At 42.5% G+C, this 17,547-nt stretch overlaps 1 protein-coding gene across 5 annotated transcripts in view; it reads left to right on the top strand.

Annotated features, from left to right (window-relative positions):
- PLCH1 (phospholipase C eta 1) overlaps positions 1-17,547 on the top strand; it is a 200,123-nt gene that overhangs the window by 178,339 nt on the left and 4,237 nt on the right. For 2 of the 5 annotated variants that reach the window (XM_072727218.1, XM_072727217.1), the window contains exons 9-19: positions 65-136; positions 2,496-2,590; positions 3,919-4,016; positions 7,001-7,180; positions 7,267-7,374; positions 8,429-8,553; positions 10,241-10,325; positions 12,865-13,011; positions 13,268-13,347; positions 14,920-14,979; positions 15,414-15,768. In XM_072727218.1, the coding sequence (XP_072583319.1) occupies positions 65-136; positions 2,496-2,590; positions 3,919-4,016; positions 7,001-7,180; positions 7,267-7,374; positions 8,429-8,553; positions 10,241-10,325; positions 12,865-13,011; positions 13,268-13,347; positions 14,920-14,979; positions 15,414-15,768 (1,405 nt within the window). The remainder of the gene's footprint in view (positions 1-64; positions 137-2,495; positions 2,591-3,918; positions 4,017-7,000; positions 7,181-7,266; positions 7,375-8,428; positions 8,554-10,240; positions 10,326-12,864; positions 13,012-13,267; positions 13,348-14,919; positions 14,980-15,413; positions 15,769-17,547) is intronic. The other 3 variants (XM_072727220.1, XM_072727219.1, XM_072727221.1) reach the window with 2 other exon arrangements.

Below are 17,547 nucleotides of genomic sequence, written 5' to 3'. Positions count from 1 at the left end.
CAGAACTAAGGAAAAAACTAAAGCAAGGAAGAAAAATAGTCATATCATGTTTTTATTTACTCAGCATCCAGATGTGAAGGAAAATGGGAAGAAATCACATGGACGAACCCTCATGACCAACTTTGGAAAACATAAGGTATGAATTAAGAGTGACAAATGTGCATAACCCAATTAAACAAGAGACTGGACAGGACAGTATCATCATAACCTTAGAATAACTGATGATTTCTTAAATAGGACCCCAGAAAAGAAAAAGATTGATAAAGATAAAGATTGAGAAACTACTGTTACTTAATAAGCAAGTAGCCTACTTGGGAAGAGTATTTTTGATACACGTATCCAACAAAGGACTTCTATCCTGGATATATAAAGAACTCTTACAAATCCATAAAAAGATACCATAATCTTTTTTAAAGACTTGTTTTAGAGAGACAGAGTGAGAGAGAACATGCCCAAGCAGGGGGAGGAGCAGAGGGAGAGAATTTTCAAGCAGACTCTCTGCTGAGCCCAGAGCCTGATGCGGGGGCTCAGTCCCACAACCCATGAGATCACGATCTGAGCCGAAACCAAGAGTCAGATGCTTAATGGACTGAGTCACCCGGGCGCCCCCATAGTTCTTATTAAAAGGGCAAAAAACTTAAGTGGCCTTTCACAAAAGAAGATTTCTAAACGGCTAGTACAGAAAAGGTGCTCACCCTTATCAATCCTCTAGGAAATACAAATTAAATGATGATGAGATTTCGTATATACCCTTCACAATAGTAGAAATAAAATGATTGACAGCACCAAGGGTCAGTGAGGACGCCAAGCAACTTCAACTTTATATACACTGCTAATGGGAGTGTGCGTTTGTGCAGTCACTTCACACTAATTCACACTATCTCCTAAAGCTGTATTACGTACCATGTCTTACCAGTTCCATTGCTGTGTTTCAGCCTCGTGGCATATACCTAAAGTTATAGAGGCATTAGTCGTAATAGTACCAACCGGAAAGAGTTCAAATATCTTCAAATATCTAGAATGAATAAAAATTATGGTATATTCACATAAAGTAATATTTTTCTAAATATGAGGAATATTTATATTGAAAATCAGTATTTGGGCACCTGGGAGGCTCAGTGGTTGAGCATCTGCCTTTGGCTCATGATCCCGGGGTCCTGGGATCGAGTCCCACATCGGGCTCCCCACATGGAACCTGCTTCTCCCTCTGCCTGTGTCTCTGCCTCTCTCTCTCTGTGTCTCTCATGAACAAATAAATACAATCCTTAAGAAAAAAGAAAAAGAGAAAGTCAGTATTTTGTAGCTTAGAGAATGACTTTCCACACCATGTTATTTAATCATCATAACAATAATCCTTTAAAATAGTTGTTATTGCCCTTTCCTTTAAAACACACACACACACACACACACACACACACACACACACACACGAAGCAGCGAGAGGTTAGCCAACCTACCCGCTGGGTGAGAGGCCAAGCTGGAACGTGAGATCATCAGATGCTAGTGTTCCCACACCGTGCACTCTGAGGTTCTCAAAACATCAGTAACACCTGAGAAGGTTCTAGACCAAATTGACACCTTCCTGTCAGTGCAACAGACTTGAGTGTGTTTATGCCAGCAGTATGGCCGGGCGTTTTATTTGTTGAGTAAGAAAAATTCTGGAGGGTGATGTGGTCCCACAGTTACCTCGGAGTGGGCTCCCTTTTCCTTTCTAAGCCGCAGTCCTCAGATGTCCAGGGTTCTCTATCTAAAGGTCTCACTTTGTTTGTGGAAGCTGGTTTTCTTTGGTGGCAGGGTTTTCTATAGTTATGGGGTCCCTCCCCATCATTTGTTTTTCTGTTCCGTATTGCCAAATATTTGGGGTTATCGCTAATGTGCTGGGACACAACTGCATCCTTCCAAAAAGTCTTTATTTCTGACAGCCTTTAGTCCTGCCGCCTTTCAGCCTGAATCCCGTGGGTAATAGTTTTTCTTCTGTTGGTAGAAATTAAAATGGGTCAAAATCTCCAAGCATAGTTTGATTTAGACAGTTATTTGAGTGGACGCCGATCAAAAGCAGGAAAAAGTCGTTCATAAAAAAAAAACATTACTGCTTGTCTTTTTTTATCAAACCTGTCTTTTATAAGTCAGCGGGAATAGTAAATTTCCTAAAGAAAAGAACATTTTATCTCCTTAATGTCATTTGAATAGATATTACAACTATGACCCTCCTGCTTATAGAGACCTTCAGTGCATGACTAAATAGCCTTCTAAAACCTACATCTTCTGTGGCTTAGAAGTCAGCTTTAGAGCAAGAAACCCTCAGTTTTGCCTTAATATTATAATTAGGATCATAGACGTGATTATTATTAATGGTAAGGCAATGAATTGATGGTTAATGTGTTTTCTTCCAAGTAATTGTCCTTTTTGCGTATATCGTAATACCCCACCCATTCTCTGTATGCTGTGGATGGACCTGATGTGGTGAGTTTGTTAAGTTCACTGTGACTTTCCAGCAGAAAACCACAAAATCACGATCTAAGTCTTACAGTACTGACGATGAGGAGGACACACAGCAGAATCCCGGCAAGGAAACCGGCCAGCTGTACAGGTAAGAGTGCGTCTGCACGTTCCTGGCTTAGGCTCCTGGGCCCTCTCCCTTCCCATCAGCTGGGCTGCTTTAGTCGCATGTGTCTAGAGAAGTGGGTCTCGAGGGCAGGGGCTCAGTTCAGCAGGACATGTGAAAATCAACCGGGGAGGAGACAAGAATACCTGTCGGGGACTTACCCGGGCCTGGCACACTGCAAGCGCCACCTAAGCGCCAGCTGTGGCTGCTGTCAGGTAAGAGGCGAGCGTGTTCAGAGGAGAGAGGGGCCGCATGTTCCCGCAACACTAACATGGGACGAGTCAGGCTTCTCACATGTTTCTATTTCTTAGGGTCATTGTAAGGACTAAAGGAATTAAACTGCTTAGCCTGATAAGCCCTGTTCCAATTAACTAAGCACTCAAAAATATTAATTGCTGTTTTCCTTGTTATTGCCGATAGATTTTTTTTTAATATAAGTTTTATTTATTTATTCATGAGAGACACAGAGAGAGAGAGGCAGAGACATAGGCAGAGGGAGAAGCAGGCTCCATGCAGGGAGCCCGAGCGGGACTCGATCCCGGGACCCCGGGGTCACTCCCTGAGCCGAAGGCAGACACTCAACTGCTGAGCCCCCCAGGCGTCCCTATTGCGGATGGATTTTGAGATGAATAAGATGATTTTCTGGCAGCTTGTGTATACAATAAAGTCACAGAGGAATGGAAATTATATACAGATAAATGCACACATGCACACACACCCCTGTGCCTTAACTGAAAGACTGAAATTAAATAAAATTAGAAGCACAGAGGGAGGTCTTGTAGGAATGGACGGCATTTAGTGCCCAGTTAAATTTTATGTTCAGCTTCACTTTAACAGAATGTCCATACATAAAATAGTAACTAGTAAGGGCAGAGAGGATGTGTGTGGTTCCTACCCTCAGGGTACACAAGATTCAATATGTACTTACGGTAAAGGATGTAAGAGGAATGGGGTCACCTTCCAGGGGACCTGTGCCAGGAATGTTCTCAAACAGAAGTCCAGGTTCTCCTCCTGCCAACGGGGAGGAGATGCCGGTGAAGTCCGGTGTTACTGGCTGGCGGGGGTCGGTGGCAGTCCAGCCCTTCCCAACAGAGCTCACACGTGCACGAGAAGGCTCCGATTCTTGGCCACGCGGTGAATAAAACCACATCAGGAGGATTCTGTGGTGGAGAGAGGGCTGAGCTGGGAATTGTCCTTGGGTTCTAATCCTGGCTCCATTAGGAGCAGGTAGGGAAGGTGGAGTAAACACAAACCCCAAGCCCTCCCAGCTCCCAGCTCCCAGTGACACGAGTCCTTGGCTGTGTACCTCCCAGGTTGGGTCGGCGCAGGAAGACCATGAAGCTCTGCCGAGAGCTCTCTGACTTGGTGGTGTATACAAACTCCGTGGCCGCCCAGGACATCGTGGATGATGGTAAGGACTGAGTTCTTCTGTCGGGTAGACATTCTTGACCTTCCTTGGTCAGCCGTTTACTAATCTCTTCTCACTCAGCTCATCAGCACACATTTCTGGAACAGCGTAGCGTCCGATGTGTCAGGAAGCTGACCGCCAGTGTAACCCTGCTTAGCTCACAGGGAGGGCAGAGGAAGACTTCATGATTATGTAAGGACAGGTGCATTACTGCAACGTCTCGCCCAAGGCGTGAACTGTGGAGACCTGACCTGGTTTCACGGCCAGGTCACAGATGGACGTGGCCAGTGTGAATGACCAGAAGAAAGCAGAAAGCTAAAATAACACCCAGATTAAGGAGGGCACTTGACACGATGCGCCCTTGTTATCCCATATGCTGGTAAATTGAGCTTAAATAATAACAATAAATAACACCTTGAAAAAAAAATAACACCTTGAAAAGTCCCATATTTTCTGATTGGAAAATCTGACTTTGGTGAAAATGATTCAGCCCACGGATTGAAGATCTAACAGAAAGTGCAGGAATTTCAGAAGCGCGGATTCTTTCACTGTTTTCCACCTATTATTTGCATCCTGTTGCGTTGAGAGATCCTAGTCACAAGTGCTCTTACCCTGCACCTTCCTGCTAGCTCCTCTTCTTCCCTTTATCCTCTTCCTCAGCATTTCTGTTTTGTTCCGTTACTGAATGCTTATAGAAATAAACGACAGTCGTGCGGCCTTGCAGTCTAATTTTAGTTTTAGTGAAAGTGAAATGCAAATTTAAAAATCTCCCGTTTTCCAACAAATCTTAGTAAAGGAAAAATGACGTCGTGCTGAGTCTCCTGTGTCAAACCTCCAGGATCCTCCCTTCAGGTCTCTCCTTTTTGTTTTTACCATTCCACAAGTGTATCTTTTTCTGTCCTACATGTGGTGTTGATTCTTTCTTCAAATGGGGACAATAAAAAAAATAATTTCACATGCGAGAACATGAGAACCTGTCCTTATAATAACCGTCCATAGCTAGAAAATCAACCCAGTGAGTGGTTTAATGGAGCTAAAGGTGTATTTGGTTTAGAAGAATGTAATTTTTTTGGAAAAGATTTATTTATTAGAGAGAGAGAAAAAACATGAGCGGGAGTGGGCAGAGAGAGAGAGAGAGAGAATCCTCAGGCAGGAGGTCCCCTAAATCCCAGGACCTGGAAATCATGACCTGAGTGGCAACCAAGAGTCAGATGCTTAATTAGCTGAACCACGCAGGTTCCCCCAGGAGTATGATTTCTAATAAATTCCTTAAGAAACCATAATTCTATTAGCTTAATGGAAAATAGTATTGAGCACTCTCTAGCTCTTGAACCGCCGTGTCGCGTGGCAAAGTGAGCGATAAATAATGAATGCCTGCCTTATCCCAATGCAAAGCAACGCAGATCTATTCATATGCTAATTGGCATGTGCCTAATTAGCAAGGTCACCTTCTTGAGGATGTGGTGTACATACTTATGTGGAGAGACAGAGAGAAGAGTGGCACTGGCGCTGGTGTCACTGCATCTGACTGTGGCTTGTCAAAAAGACCGTATACGTTCTCCTGTCATGTTTTAAGGCATTACCCCTCAAAACCCGCAAGTAAGTTTATTTTTCGTATGCTTGACAAACAGAAACTACGGCTTGTAAGTGTGTCAATAAAATATATGTGGTAAGGAAAGAGTGTCCCTGGGGGAAATCGTCAGATTAAAAACTGTAATTCCCTAATCTCTTGGCCTCCGTCTGGTAGTCACGATCATCCCAGGATCCATCTCTAGAGTGTAGTCAGTAGTCATCTGGCCAGCGTTTAACGTCCTAGGTCAGACAGTCCTGAGGACGCCAGGGGCCCTGGGATGATGCTACATGCTCCAACTAACATGCCATGTGGATTCCATTCAGGCCCAGTTGGCCCAGCAGGGCCGTAGGGTTCAGCTCCTTGCTGTCATGAGCCGTGTCCCTCTGTCTGGGTTCAGACACACTGAGCTTGTCAGAGTAAACTCTGGAATGGGCACGAGGCTCTGGGCAAGCTTGGGTCTTTATTCGGGCCGGCTTCGCCCAGCATGTCCAGAAGACTTATGAGGGGTCACTTTGGGGGTAGGGTGAGGACGTTTGGCGAAGGGGTAGGAGTAGTAGGGCCATTATAGACCCGGGATTGGGAGACAAGGGTGGGATACTGAGTGCCTGGATACTGAGTGCCTCCATCCATCCCGACCCCTAGATTTGGAGCCTCCTTGGCCCTGGATCGACACCTTCTGATGATAGTCCAAGCAGAAACTTTAGCACAGGCTTCCTATTCTTTTACCTCCCTTTATTTTTTTTCCCATGGTTTATGTGGATGGTGAGTGATTATTCTTGTTTCTGAGATTTTATGTATTTATAATGCTCTTTCAAAATCTTTCTCCATTATTATGCCTTTTACCCAAATAGCTTTCGACTGGTTTCATAATTCTATTCAAATTAACGTTGAAACTCCGTTTTTCTCCTTTAGAATTGGTCTTTTATTTTCTTTCTGCTGTCAGTTAATAGGTGCTTTACATGTGTGCTTTTGGGATGAATGCCGTCAATGAGTATCAGGAATGAGTTACATAGTTTTTATTCATCCATGACTGTCTGTATCTTTGGCAAAGATAGTCTGTTGGAATCACACCCCTAGAAGATAATTTTCCTGCCAGCCCTCCTCATACTAGCCAGATAGACGTGAATTAGTGGGATGATTGAATTTCTGGGAGAACGCGGGACTCAGAAACACGCAGTTATCCTTGCAAGATGAGCAGCTCAGACTTGACCTCAAAACCGTGATGAAGAGAGTCTCAAGAATGGGATTTTATGGATCTTTCTTGGTCAGAAGCTACTTCTAGTCCGGTCTGAATTCAGTCTTTTGCTCTGCCTTTTCTTATGGGCATAATCTGATGTATTAGGAAGTCTTTCGTGGGTGCTGTTTCCCTGACTGAGGTTCTCACTTTTCTTTTTTCTTTATTACAAACTGCCAGGAACCACAGGAAACGTGTTATCATTTAGTGAAACAAGAGCACATCAGGTGGTTCAGCAGAAATCGGAGCAGTTCATGATCTACAACCAAAAGCAGCTCACGAGGATTTACCCGTCTGCCTACCGCATCGATTCCAGTAACTTCAACCCTCTGCCCTACTGGAACGCAGGCTGCCAGCTAGGTGCGTATGCCTCGGAGCCTTTCTCGGGAGGCCCTGGCTCCGCGCTGCTGCCTTGCCTAATTCTCTCGAACTTTGAACTTGCGCAGTGGCTCTGAACTACCAGTCCGAAGGGCGAATGATGCAATTAAATCGAGCCAAATTCAAGACCAATGGCAATTGTGGCTACGTCCTCAAACCCCAGCAAATGTGCAAAGGTGTGTGTCCACTTCATCGTCCTCTCTCTGAATGCAGGTCGCCTGAGTGGAGCAGCTCTCCGGAAAGTGTGATATGTCAGCGTTTTGCAACATGATTGTATAAAAAGCGTTAGATTAAGGTGCTGGCGTCTAAAGTAGAACTCTTGTCACAACTTTTTTACACGTGGGCAGCGTGACGTTTAGAATGTTCTCGTGTGGCTGTGCACACAAAGAGGGACACGGGTAGCAAGGGATTGTCCTCTGAGCTCCAGAGGCCTGATACCTGATACCCCCTGGGCATTACGTCTACATTGTACTGCCTTGTAAGGCCTGAGCCCCGTCTTTGAGGAGTCTGAAACCCACCAGCAAAATTAAAATAGCACCTGAGACAACTTCATCGAGCCCCTTTAGTCCGTGCGGTCCCATTACAGAATTGCGCTAACAAAAAAGGAAAAAGAGAATGTAGCGTTAGATCGAAAAAAAACTCTTGTTTGGGTTCTGCTCATTAAAATTCTTTAAACACTTTCCAAATCAGATTTTTAACAGTTCAGGTAAGGAAGTGGCGACAAATGTGCCTTTAGGATTTGATGCCTCGCATGTTTTCTAACTCTGCTGTTCACTACTTCGTTTCAGTCTTCTTTCTGTTATATCCACCCTCCGTCCCTATGATAGTTTAAGTCAGAAAATCATGTGAATCTGACATAACTACGCCCCTTCCCTCCACTGTTGGCATTCCAAGAAAATGCCTCTCTCCCCCCTTGCCAGGATTGATAATTGCACCACAGACACTTTAAGTTGTCCCAGGCCCTTGCCTCTGGGAGCATGGATTCTAGCAAAAACCTCAGCTGCAGAAATGCCAGCTGGCATTGCCCTCGGTGAAAGCCACACTGATCGTTATGTGATCATTTCTTTGCTCCAAGAAACACTGTAGTACTTCAGCACTTGTTGTTTCTGTGTTCTACATGCTTAAACGGGGTGTGTGTGTGTGTGTGTGTGTGTGTGTGTGTGTGTGTGTGTGTTTGGGTTTTCCCATGTTACGAGCCTCAGCTTTTAAACTCTGCTTTACTTGGTTTAGGTACTTTCAACCCTTACTCTGGTGACCCACTTCCTGCCAACCCCAAAAAGCAGCTCATCCTGAAAGTGATCAGTGGACAGCAGCTCCCCAAACCTCCAGACTCCATGTTCGGAGACCGAGGCGAGGTAAGCCACGATGAGTCTATGGTGTTTGCGTTGTATCGGGGATATCTTCAGGGTCCCCCCGCTCCGCACCCCGCGCATGTGTTCATAGACGAACACTGATGTCAGCTCATCAGATAGCAAGCGGCTTACTGGTGGCCCTGGAGTGCAGGGCATCACCTGCTTGGGAGGCAGCGCATGTCTTTCCTCGCAGGCGCGGTCTATATCCTCAGGCTCTTTGCCGCTCCTGCTTGTCAACCTGGCATTCTGGGGTCTTGGCTGCTGATGGGAGACACCCACAGCCCTGCTGCTGGGTTCCGACGGAGGCTCCTTGTTGCAAATCTCAGCTGGCCCACGACGCCGTGTGACCGCCCGCCTCACCCCGTCAGCCTCTGAGCCCGTCCTCCGCAGGGGCTATTTCCAGGCTTCGCTCTCGTCTTCAACAGATGGCACCGTGTCCTACTCCTCAGAAAGTAGGGGCTCCATACGGGAGGGACCGTTCCAGCCGAGCCCACACCACCACGGTCTCTCGTCCGCCCCACTGAGATCCCCCCCCGGGTGACTGCTCTCCCCGCTGCCCATCTGTCCTCCCCTCAGCAGCAGCAAGAGTGATGCTCGGACAGGCTCAGAAAATGTATCCCTTACCCTTTCTTTCCTTCCTTCTTTTCTTCATTGTCTGCAAAACTGAAGACTCGCTTTCTGTTTTCTCTCTCAAACCTTTTGTGCTGAAACATTTTAAACCTCAGAAAAAGTTGTGGGAATAGTCAAATTAATACCATGTCTCCGGCATCTAGATTCACCAATAAAATCACTGAATTTTGTTACATTCACTTTCTCTCTTTCACGCGTAGCTGTGTGTGTCTGTTTATGTATAGATGTGTGCACATTTGTACGTATGTATACACATACACATACATGAGAGATGAAGCAAATGTGACACAATTCAAAAATTATATACATGTATATACACACACAATCGCATTTCTTTATAGAGTCATTTGAGAATAAGTTAACACCTTGACTCCTCAATACCTACATATTTTAGCATTTATCTCCTAAGAATAAGAACATTCTCCTCTATAAGCACGATACAATCATGACATTTAATATTGATATAGTAATATTATTTCATATAAAATCTATATTCAGTTTTCTCAGGTGTCCCCAAATTGCCCTCATATCTTCTTTCTTTTCTTCTTCTTTTATGCTTTATATATTCAGGATCCAGTAAAGGATCACACGTTGCTTTTAGTTGTCATTTCTCTTTGGTCCTTTTAAAATCTAGAACAGTTCTCTAGCTTTCCTATTTTGTTTTCGTGGCATTGACATTTTACAAAGCGTCCAAGCCAGTTGTTCTCAGTCCTCCAATTTGAATTTACCTGATTGCTTCTTCATGACTGGAATAAAAAGAAATATATTTGCCACCATCCGGTTCCATTCTCCCAGCATCTCACCTGGATGACGCTCTGAGGAAGCTGACACTGGGGTCTCAGGTTTGCAGATGAGGAAACTGAAGCCCGGATGTATAGCTTGCCTAGGGTGACACAAGAGCCCAGTCTCCAAGCAGGAAGTTACTCTTCAAGGCTATGGTCTTCTTGAATTCCTTATGAACAGAAGTCATACTCATTAGTTTCCCCCCCAAAAAATCTGATATACCCGATGGTCTAGTTTTACCACAGGGTTGTAATAATACTCTCTCTTTATTTAATAGATCATTGATCCTTTCGTTGAAGTTGAAATTATTGGATTGCCAGTAGATTGCTGTAAAGATCAAACCCGTGTAGTAGATGACAATGGTAAGATGATAATCTGTTTACTTTTAATCAAGATGCTCTAGAGGGATTCCCCAGGTGGCTCAGTGTTTGAGCACCTGCCTTCGGCCCAGGGCGTGATCCTGGAGTCCTGGGGTCGAGTCCCACATCAGGCTCCCTGCATGGAGCCTGCTTCTCGAGTCCCACGTCGGGCTCCCTGCATGGAGCCTGCTTCTCCCTCTGCCTGGGTCTCTGCCTCTCTCTCTCTCTGTCTCATGAATAAATAAATAAAATCTTAAAAAAAAAAAAAAGATGCCCTAGAAATAAAGTTTGCAATGAAAAAGAAAAATTTATCTATATAGAGGAGAAACAAATACCTAGAATTCATAACTGCCATCTGAATTTATGTCAAAATCTTTTAAACAAAATTGAATAAATGCGGGATTGATACATGGTATGTTTTGGTGGATTTGTAATCTAGGCTTTTAAATTCTTTGCTTTTTAAATTTTATTTTATTTATTTTTTAAATGCTTTTGAAGCAAATTTTTTTTTCTAATGAAGAGAATTAATGATATTTTAAAGGGCAGGGTTAAAACTTAGGAAAATGCTTCCATTACAGTTTTTATATTGTGCTTTCATGATGTAAGTTACTTCAAAGCTTTCATTCATGTTGCCTCTATGTTTTGAGGATTTTTCATTTTTTTCTGGAGCATGTAAAACCCTAAAGGCAAGTGCAGCAGGCTCTGGCAATTTTCCTCCTAAATATGTACATATGGTGGATAGGCAGCTTTCTTTTATTCTGGCCATGATGTAAAAATAACTTTCTTTACCTAAGCCTCTTGGTAATCTTCTTAAATGGTGTCTGTTCATACATTTGACAAACATAATGGCATACCTATTTTTCTCAATCTCTTGTCATTAATACTCCAAATCTAAACCATAAGCCTCAAAACATTTAAGAAATTAGAGGTTCATAGTGAAACCTTAAGAGGAATTTTTCTTTTCTGTTTTTTAAATTTAAATTCAATTAGCCCACATATTGTACAGCACTAGTTTCAGATTTTTTTTTTTTTTAAGATCTTATTTATTTTAGAGAGAGAGAGTGAGCTCCAGCATGAGCAGGGAGGAGGGGTGGATGGAGAGGGAGAGAGGATCTCAAGCAGACTCCACACTGAGCAAGAGCCAGATGCAGGACTCAGCCTCACGACCCCAAGACCATGACCTGAGCCAAAATCAAGAGTCAGACACTCAACCAACTGAGCCACCTCGGCACCCCCTTAGGAGGAGTTTTTCTTTAGTGCTAGTTTAAGGAAAGGCTTCAAGAATAGCATAAACCTATTAGGAAATAACATGCTTAAAGGAAGGAGACTTCCTGTATTGCATTTTCCTCCCACCAGTGCCCACTGTTTTCGTTTTGTTGTTGTTTTTTTTGTCTCAGGAGTAATTGAGAGGTAATGACTATTAACAAAAACATAATCTCTTCTCTTGCTTAGGAGGGACATTTCAGTGACTTGAGTCCATAATTATTTCCTTAGCTGAGGCATTTAACAGTAAGATTAAGTAGCTGATGCCTCTTAACACATGTAATAAAATTTATTTTCATTTGTAGAAAAGAAAAACAAACTTGTCCAACAAAGTATGTGAATTTTTGTCAGTTTATGTAATTATTTTATCTGAGAAAATTTTACCAAGAAAATAATGTATTTTTACCTTTCAGAATAGGAGTTGAATCACATATCTTCCTATTTATTTTTAATAGCGATGAAACTCTATTGTTGATGTATTTAAGGTCTTCTTCATGGGAAGCCACTGGGAAACAATAGTGCACAGTTTAATTTTGCTCTGTAACTAGTTGTGTGACCTTAGGTGCATTACTTACTCTGAGTATCAATTTTTCTCAACAAGAAGACTTATAAATACTGACATTTCTTACCTTAAAGCATTTGTTACTTGTGTAATTTTAAAAGGTTATATAGTTCTGAAAGCCAAGAATAATGTGTCTTTTCTTAATTAGAAAAAACTCACAAAAACTCTGCCTTGACATTTTTAGAGAATTGCTATAAGAATAAATAAGATGCTATATGTACAGTAGTATTGAAACCTGCGCAGCACCCTATAAATGTTTGCTGGTGATTATTATAGCTTCAGAATCTTTTGTGGGTGAAAAGCATAATTTTTTCTGTTTTTGGCAAGGTGGGATCTCCCTCCTTCTTTCTTTCTTTTTTAGTTTAGTTTAGTTTTTTTGCTAAAACATTATTCTTAGATCACTACTAAAGATACTTTTTGAGCTTATTGAAGCATCCTGAAATTGCCTAAAGAAACGTTCCCTACCGTGTGATTTGGGCGTCAGAGATTAATAGAATTGATGTAATTATTGATGGATAATCTTCCTACCAATTATTTTCTAGCAATGGGGCAAATTCCAAGACTTTGTTTCAATAAGGCCGCCCGGAGTGGCTTGGTCATCTTCACGGGTTTAATAACCATTGCAAGCAATTGTCAGTTGGCTCTGCAGATGCTGCTGTCAATTCCTTTTAGCCAAGCCCTTTGCTTTTCTGATTTTTCTCTCCCTATTTCTCGGAGGATTTAACCCTGTATGGGAAGAAACCCTGACGTTTACAGTACACATGCCAGACATAGCTTTGGTTCGGTTCCTTGTGTGGGATCATGATCCGATTGGACGAGACTTCGTTGGACAAAGAACTGTGACCTTCAGCAGCTTAGTGCCTGGTACGCGTGGGCCGGCCTTTCCTCTCTAGGCTGACCGTTTTTTTTGGGGGGGTGGTTCTTTGAAAGACTTAATATAGGACATGTGTTACATACAACATACGGCATATATGATACGAAAAATATGTGTTCTATGATGAGTGTTAACGTGCTTTGTGAAATGGAAAGACTTAAAGTCAAACATTTCATTTAGTTGCACCCAGGGGAAAGCCAAATGTAAGTCCAAATAAAAGGCAATTATTTTCTCTGCTTTTCTCAGGCTACCGGCACGTCTACTTGGAAGGACTGACAGAGGCATCGATATTTGTCCACATAACAATCAATGAAATCTATGGGAAGGTGAGAAAGATTACAGGGCTTAGAGCCAGGTGCAGCGATCGTACGGTCCTTAACAAGGTCAATTTTTGACTAATTGCTTAAAAGGAACGTACATCTTGACAAAGTTGTTTGGCAGAAAATCTAGAAAGAAGCCCAGCGGGTCCAGTGTGCAGTGTCCCGTCCCCACCCACGGGATTGTGGATCCTTGCATTGTCTTGGGGAGTGTACTCGTTCCTTCCCCCTCGGGGACCTCTCTGGGCTTATGAGAAAACTGCTCTTCTCTCCGACGATCACTTGTTGCACTAAAACAATAAATATACACTTAAATGTTGAGCTGTATGTTAGTGCTTAAGAAGAGCCCTGGCTGGCTGCAGGAGGCGATGGGGTGTCGCAGATGCTTGATGAATTCCCAGCACTAACTAGGCTGTGAGTCCAGCCAGTTCTAGGCAGGATGCCTTGTATTTAGCTGAATAACCCTAAAACTCCGGGAATGAATTTAAAGCTCCTCATGGGACTCTGAAGGACTTACTTTTAAGAAATAGACTCCAAAAATGTATTCTAGTTTTCTGAAGATGCTGCTCTCTTCCTTACACGACTCACTTGAGGTCTACAAATCAGTAGGCTGTCCTTTAGTCATGCCAAGGAATTGGGGCTTTGGCCACTGGAATGGATTTCCAGACCAGATGTGATCTTCAGGGACCATAGGAGGCTTGACTAGCACCTAGGAATGTCTAGTGCTCTGTATTAGGAAGTCTGCATTGCTTGGAGCTGCTCCTGTAGAGTTATAGACGTTCTCTGTGCCTTAGCTTCCCCATCTGTAAATGTAGGGCAGAAATGGTACCTCTCATCATAAAAAGCTCTGTTATCCTTAGAAAGCTGCCTGGCATATAGTAAATGCTCAAAAATACTGGCTAATATTAATAATTTTATGACTACAAGCCAATTTCTAGGGAGTGGGCCAATTCAGGCTGATTAGGGGGTATAATGTTTATCCTTACATCAGTTGGTCCCATCCCCAACTGGTATGGGAGGGGCGCTCAATATTCTAAGAGTAATGAGGTTTTATTCCAGGACTTTCTATGTTTTGTCCTTGGTTTCTGCCTTTGCTACTTGTTGGGATGCTTCCTCTGGCATAAATGCACACAACTGAAGTTTTAATGATTTAAACTGTCCATTTTAATGATTGAAAAATGATTCTTGGATTTCCAGGAATCCCAGGTTAACTAAGTAGCAACTCTAGCATTTTATCCTGCTCTAGAGAAACAATACAATTCAGAATCTATTTAAAACTTGAGCCAGAAAGAAATTAAAATATGAAAAGAAAGCATCCCCTTGGGATTTCCATCCTCCTAAAGAGAGGTCTACTGCTAAGTCACGGTACAGATCACTTTCAAGGCGTATTTATGTTGAGATGCATAATGTGCACAATGTGGTGGTGATGAGTTGAGCAATGAAAGAACCTGTGACTAAAAAATCACCAAAGGTGGAAGAAAGGGTTTATGGAAGCATACGCATTCTTTTGTTTTTACTTGTGCCACTTTCTTGAATGAGCCCAAATTGTGTTCTGTTGTGTTTTGTTTTCTTCCCTTGCAGTGGAGCCCTTTAATACTCAACCCCAGTTACACTATATTGCACTTTCTAGGAGCTACAAAGGTAGTTTCTCAGCATGGTGCTTTGTTGTTGCTGACACATTTCTTTTTCAATGGTTATGGCAGCATGCTCTCTCATGTCACTCCATTTCCTGCTTCCCACTCTGAAACATGCATCTGTTGCTTTAGGATGGCTGAAGTTCGTAACAGTCTCTTAAGTGTGGAAAATGTTCCTGTCACCTTGTCATCTCTGGGTAGGAAGCTTCTGGGTAGCTTGGTTGTGAAGACGGAAGGCCACCTCCCCACAAAGTAAGGTCCCCGAGACGTGCATGATACTGTGCAGACCTGCTGTGAGCTGCCGTTCTCTTGGTTGGAATATCCTCCAGTGGCCGTCAGATTTTGTTGCGTGTCCATTTTTCACGGAGCTGTCATTGGAAAGGCAAGTCGTCAACACAATGGGATTGGCCTAACTTGTGCTTCATTCTTTTGTGTCTTCAGAGCAGACAGCTCCAAGGTCTGAAGGGATTGTTCAATAAGAATCCCAGGCATGGTTCTTCAGAAAACAATTCCCATTACGTTCGGAAACGATCAATTGGAGACAGAATTCTACGACGCACAGCCAGCGCTCCAGCCAAAGGCAGAAAGAAGAGCAAAATGGGCTTCCAAGAGATGGTAGAGATCAAGGATTCTGTGTCTGAGGCTGCGAGAGATCAGGATGGTGTCCTGAGGAGGACCACACGGAGCTTGCAAGAGCGCCCTGTCTCTCTCCCTGTTGACAAAACTCTTCTGGGGGCCTTGTCACTGCCCCTATCTGAAACAGCGAAAGACACTGAAGGAAAAGAAAACTCTCTGGGTAAGATGCTTTAGGTTTCTCTAAGAATAAATCTTTTGAAGCCGTAGTTTGGTCCCTGGTTACCATTGTGACCTGGTTGACGTTCCACGGTCGAAGTAAAAATATACAAAAAAAAAAAATAATAATAATTTTTAATGTTCTCTTTAGGCAGATTTCAAACTTTGGGAAGAGGGTGGAAGAACTCTTTCCTAATCCCCTACAGCCTCAAAATAACGTTGACAATTGGAATTGGTAGTGAGGGATGAGGGGGATAATCATGTTTGACGGTATGGAGCCCACAGTCTGTGAGGTGCCCTCTAGGGAGGTGAAACCTGCAAAAGAGGAGCAGAGATCTTGGTTTTCCAAGCAGGTGTAATATTTACTATTGTTCTGAGGATAAATAGAATTCCATTGATTTTTCTGGGGTTGAATATAGCTGTATTTCTTTCCCCAACATAAAACACATTTCCATGATTGGAAATGTTTATGGAGAAAGAAGTGAAGCCAGATGTTAGAAGCAGGTCATCTTCTCCACTTGAGAAATCTTTGCTTCCTCGGGAGGCAGCCCAGGTGATGTTTTCCTGTGGCCTCATTTCCCTGATCCCTGGACATTGGCAGGAAAGGCAATTGTCTGTGGCTCCTGTCCAGTTACAGTCTCCACAAGCATAGGGTCCAAGCCTTACCTGCCTTTTTCCTTTTTTTTTCTTACCTGCCTTTTTCCTTAATTTGAGCATGATGCTACGCTCATATCAAAAACTTGATAAAGAATGATGCCTGCTTTGCAAGGTACCAAAGAGCTCCCGAGCTGTGTCAGTGACTCTTTCCCCTGCCTTTGGTAACTTACGTACCCAAACTCTGTCCTTTCGATGGTCTCTGCAACAAAACTGTTTTAATTAAATCAGAATCACCTCAGACATGGACAATGTGATACCTTTTTACTTTAGCAAAATTCTCCTTTTATCATACAATCTAATTTCAGTGTTCTGTTTTCTCACAAACTCCATTTTGCTTATATTGATTTTTGTTATAAGATATTCTAAGGAGACAAATTTTTGAATAGTTTATTTGAAGAGAAAAAAGGAAGTTTAAAACTTTGAAATTTTGCTAAGAGCAGTGTCAGAGAAGAGATAAAAATACGTGCTTTAAAGTTTATTTCAAAAACCCCATTTGGGGGGAAAATAAAGCTCTCCTCAATAGCAATAAACAATAGTTAATCCAGAAAGCAATATTGAGTTGATGCCTATTTCCTCCCTGTAACAGCTTTATAAGTTTGTCACTCTCATATATGCTATATGAGGCTGGTGGTAAATACAAAACAGAGACATGCAATGATTCAAATTAAACGGAGGAGAAAAATAAGTGGAGAAAACGTGGAATACAAAATTCTATATATAATTCTGTCCCCCGAAAAGAGCTTACAGTACCTATCTCTGAGTGGTAACATCATAGGATATTTAATTTTTTTCTTGATGATTTTGGGATTTATCAAACTTTTTAGGATGAATTTTTCTTTAGTTAGGAAGATATCTAATGAGTTACATAAATTCTCCTTTCTTGTATATCCTGTCTGAAAACATCTTAAAAAAACTTAAAATAATGAGGTCAGGAAAATTGAACATTCCATATTGTCTTAGCATTATCCTAAGCATGACGGGATACTCCAAATTACTGTAAACTGTGCATTTTTATAGCCTTCCATACTGTGCCTGGTATCTTACTGCCTCTTTGAGAAGGAGAGAACGCAATATGAAATTTGTGTATTTAAAACAAAAATGTGATTAACAAAAAAATTAACTAGCA

The sequence above is a fragment of the Vulpes vulpes genome, chromosome 11 (genome assembly GCF_048418805.1).
Source record: "Vulpes vulpes isolate BD-2025 chromosome 11, VulVul3, whole genome shotgun sequence".
NCBI classification, from domain to species: Eukaryota; Metazoa; Chordata; class Mammalia; order Carnivora; family Canidae; genus Vulpes; species Vulpes vulpes.
Note: the sequence above shows the minus strand (reverse complement) of the source record. Positions and strands in the feature narration are given on the sequence as shown.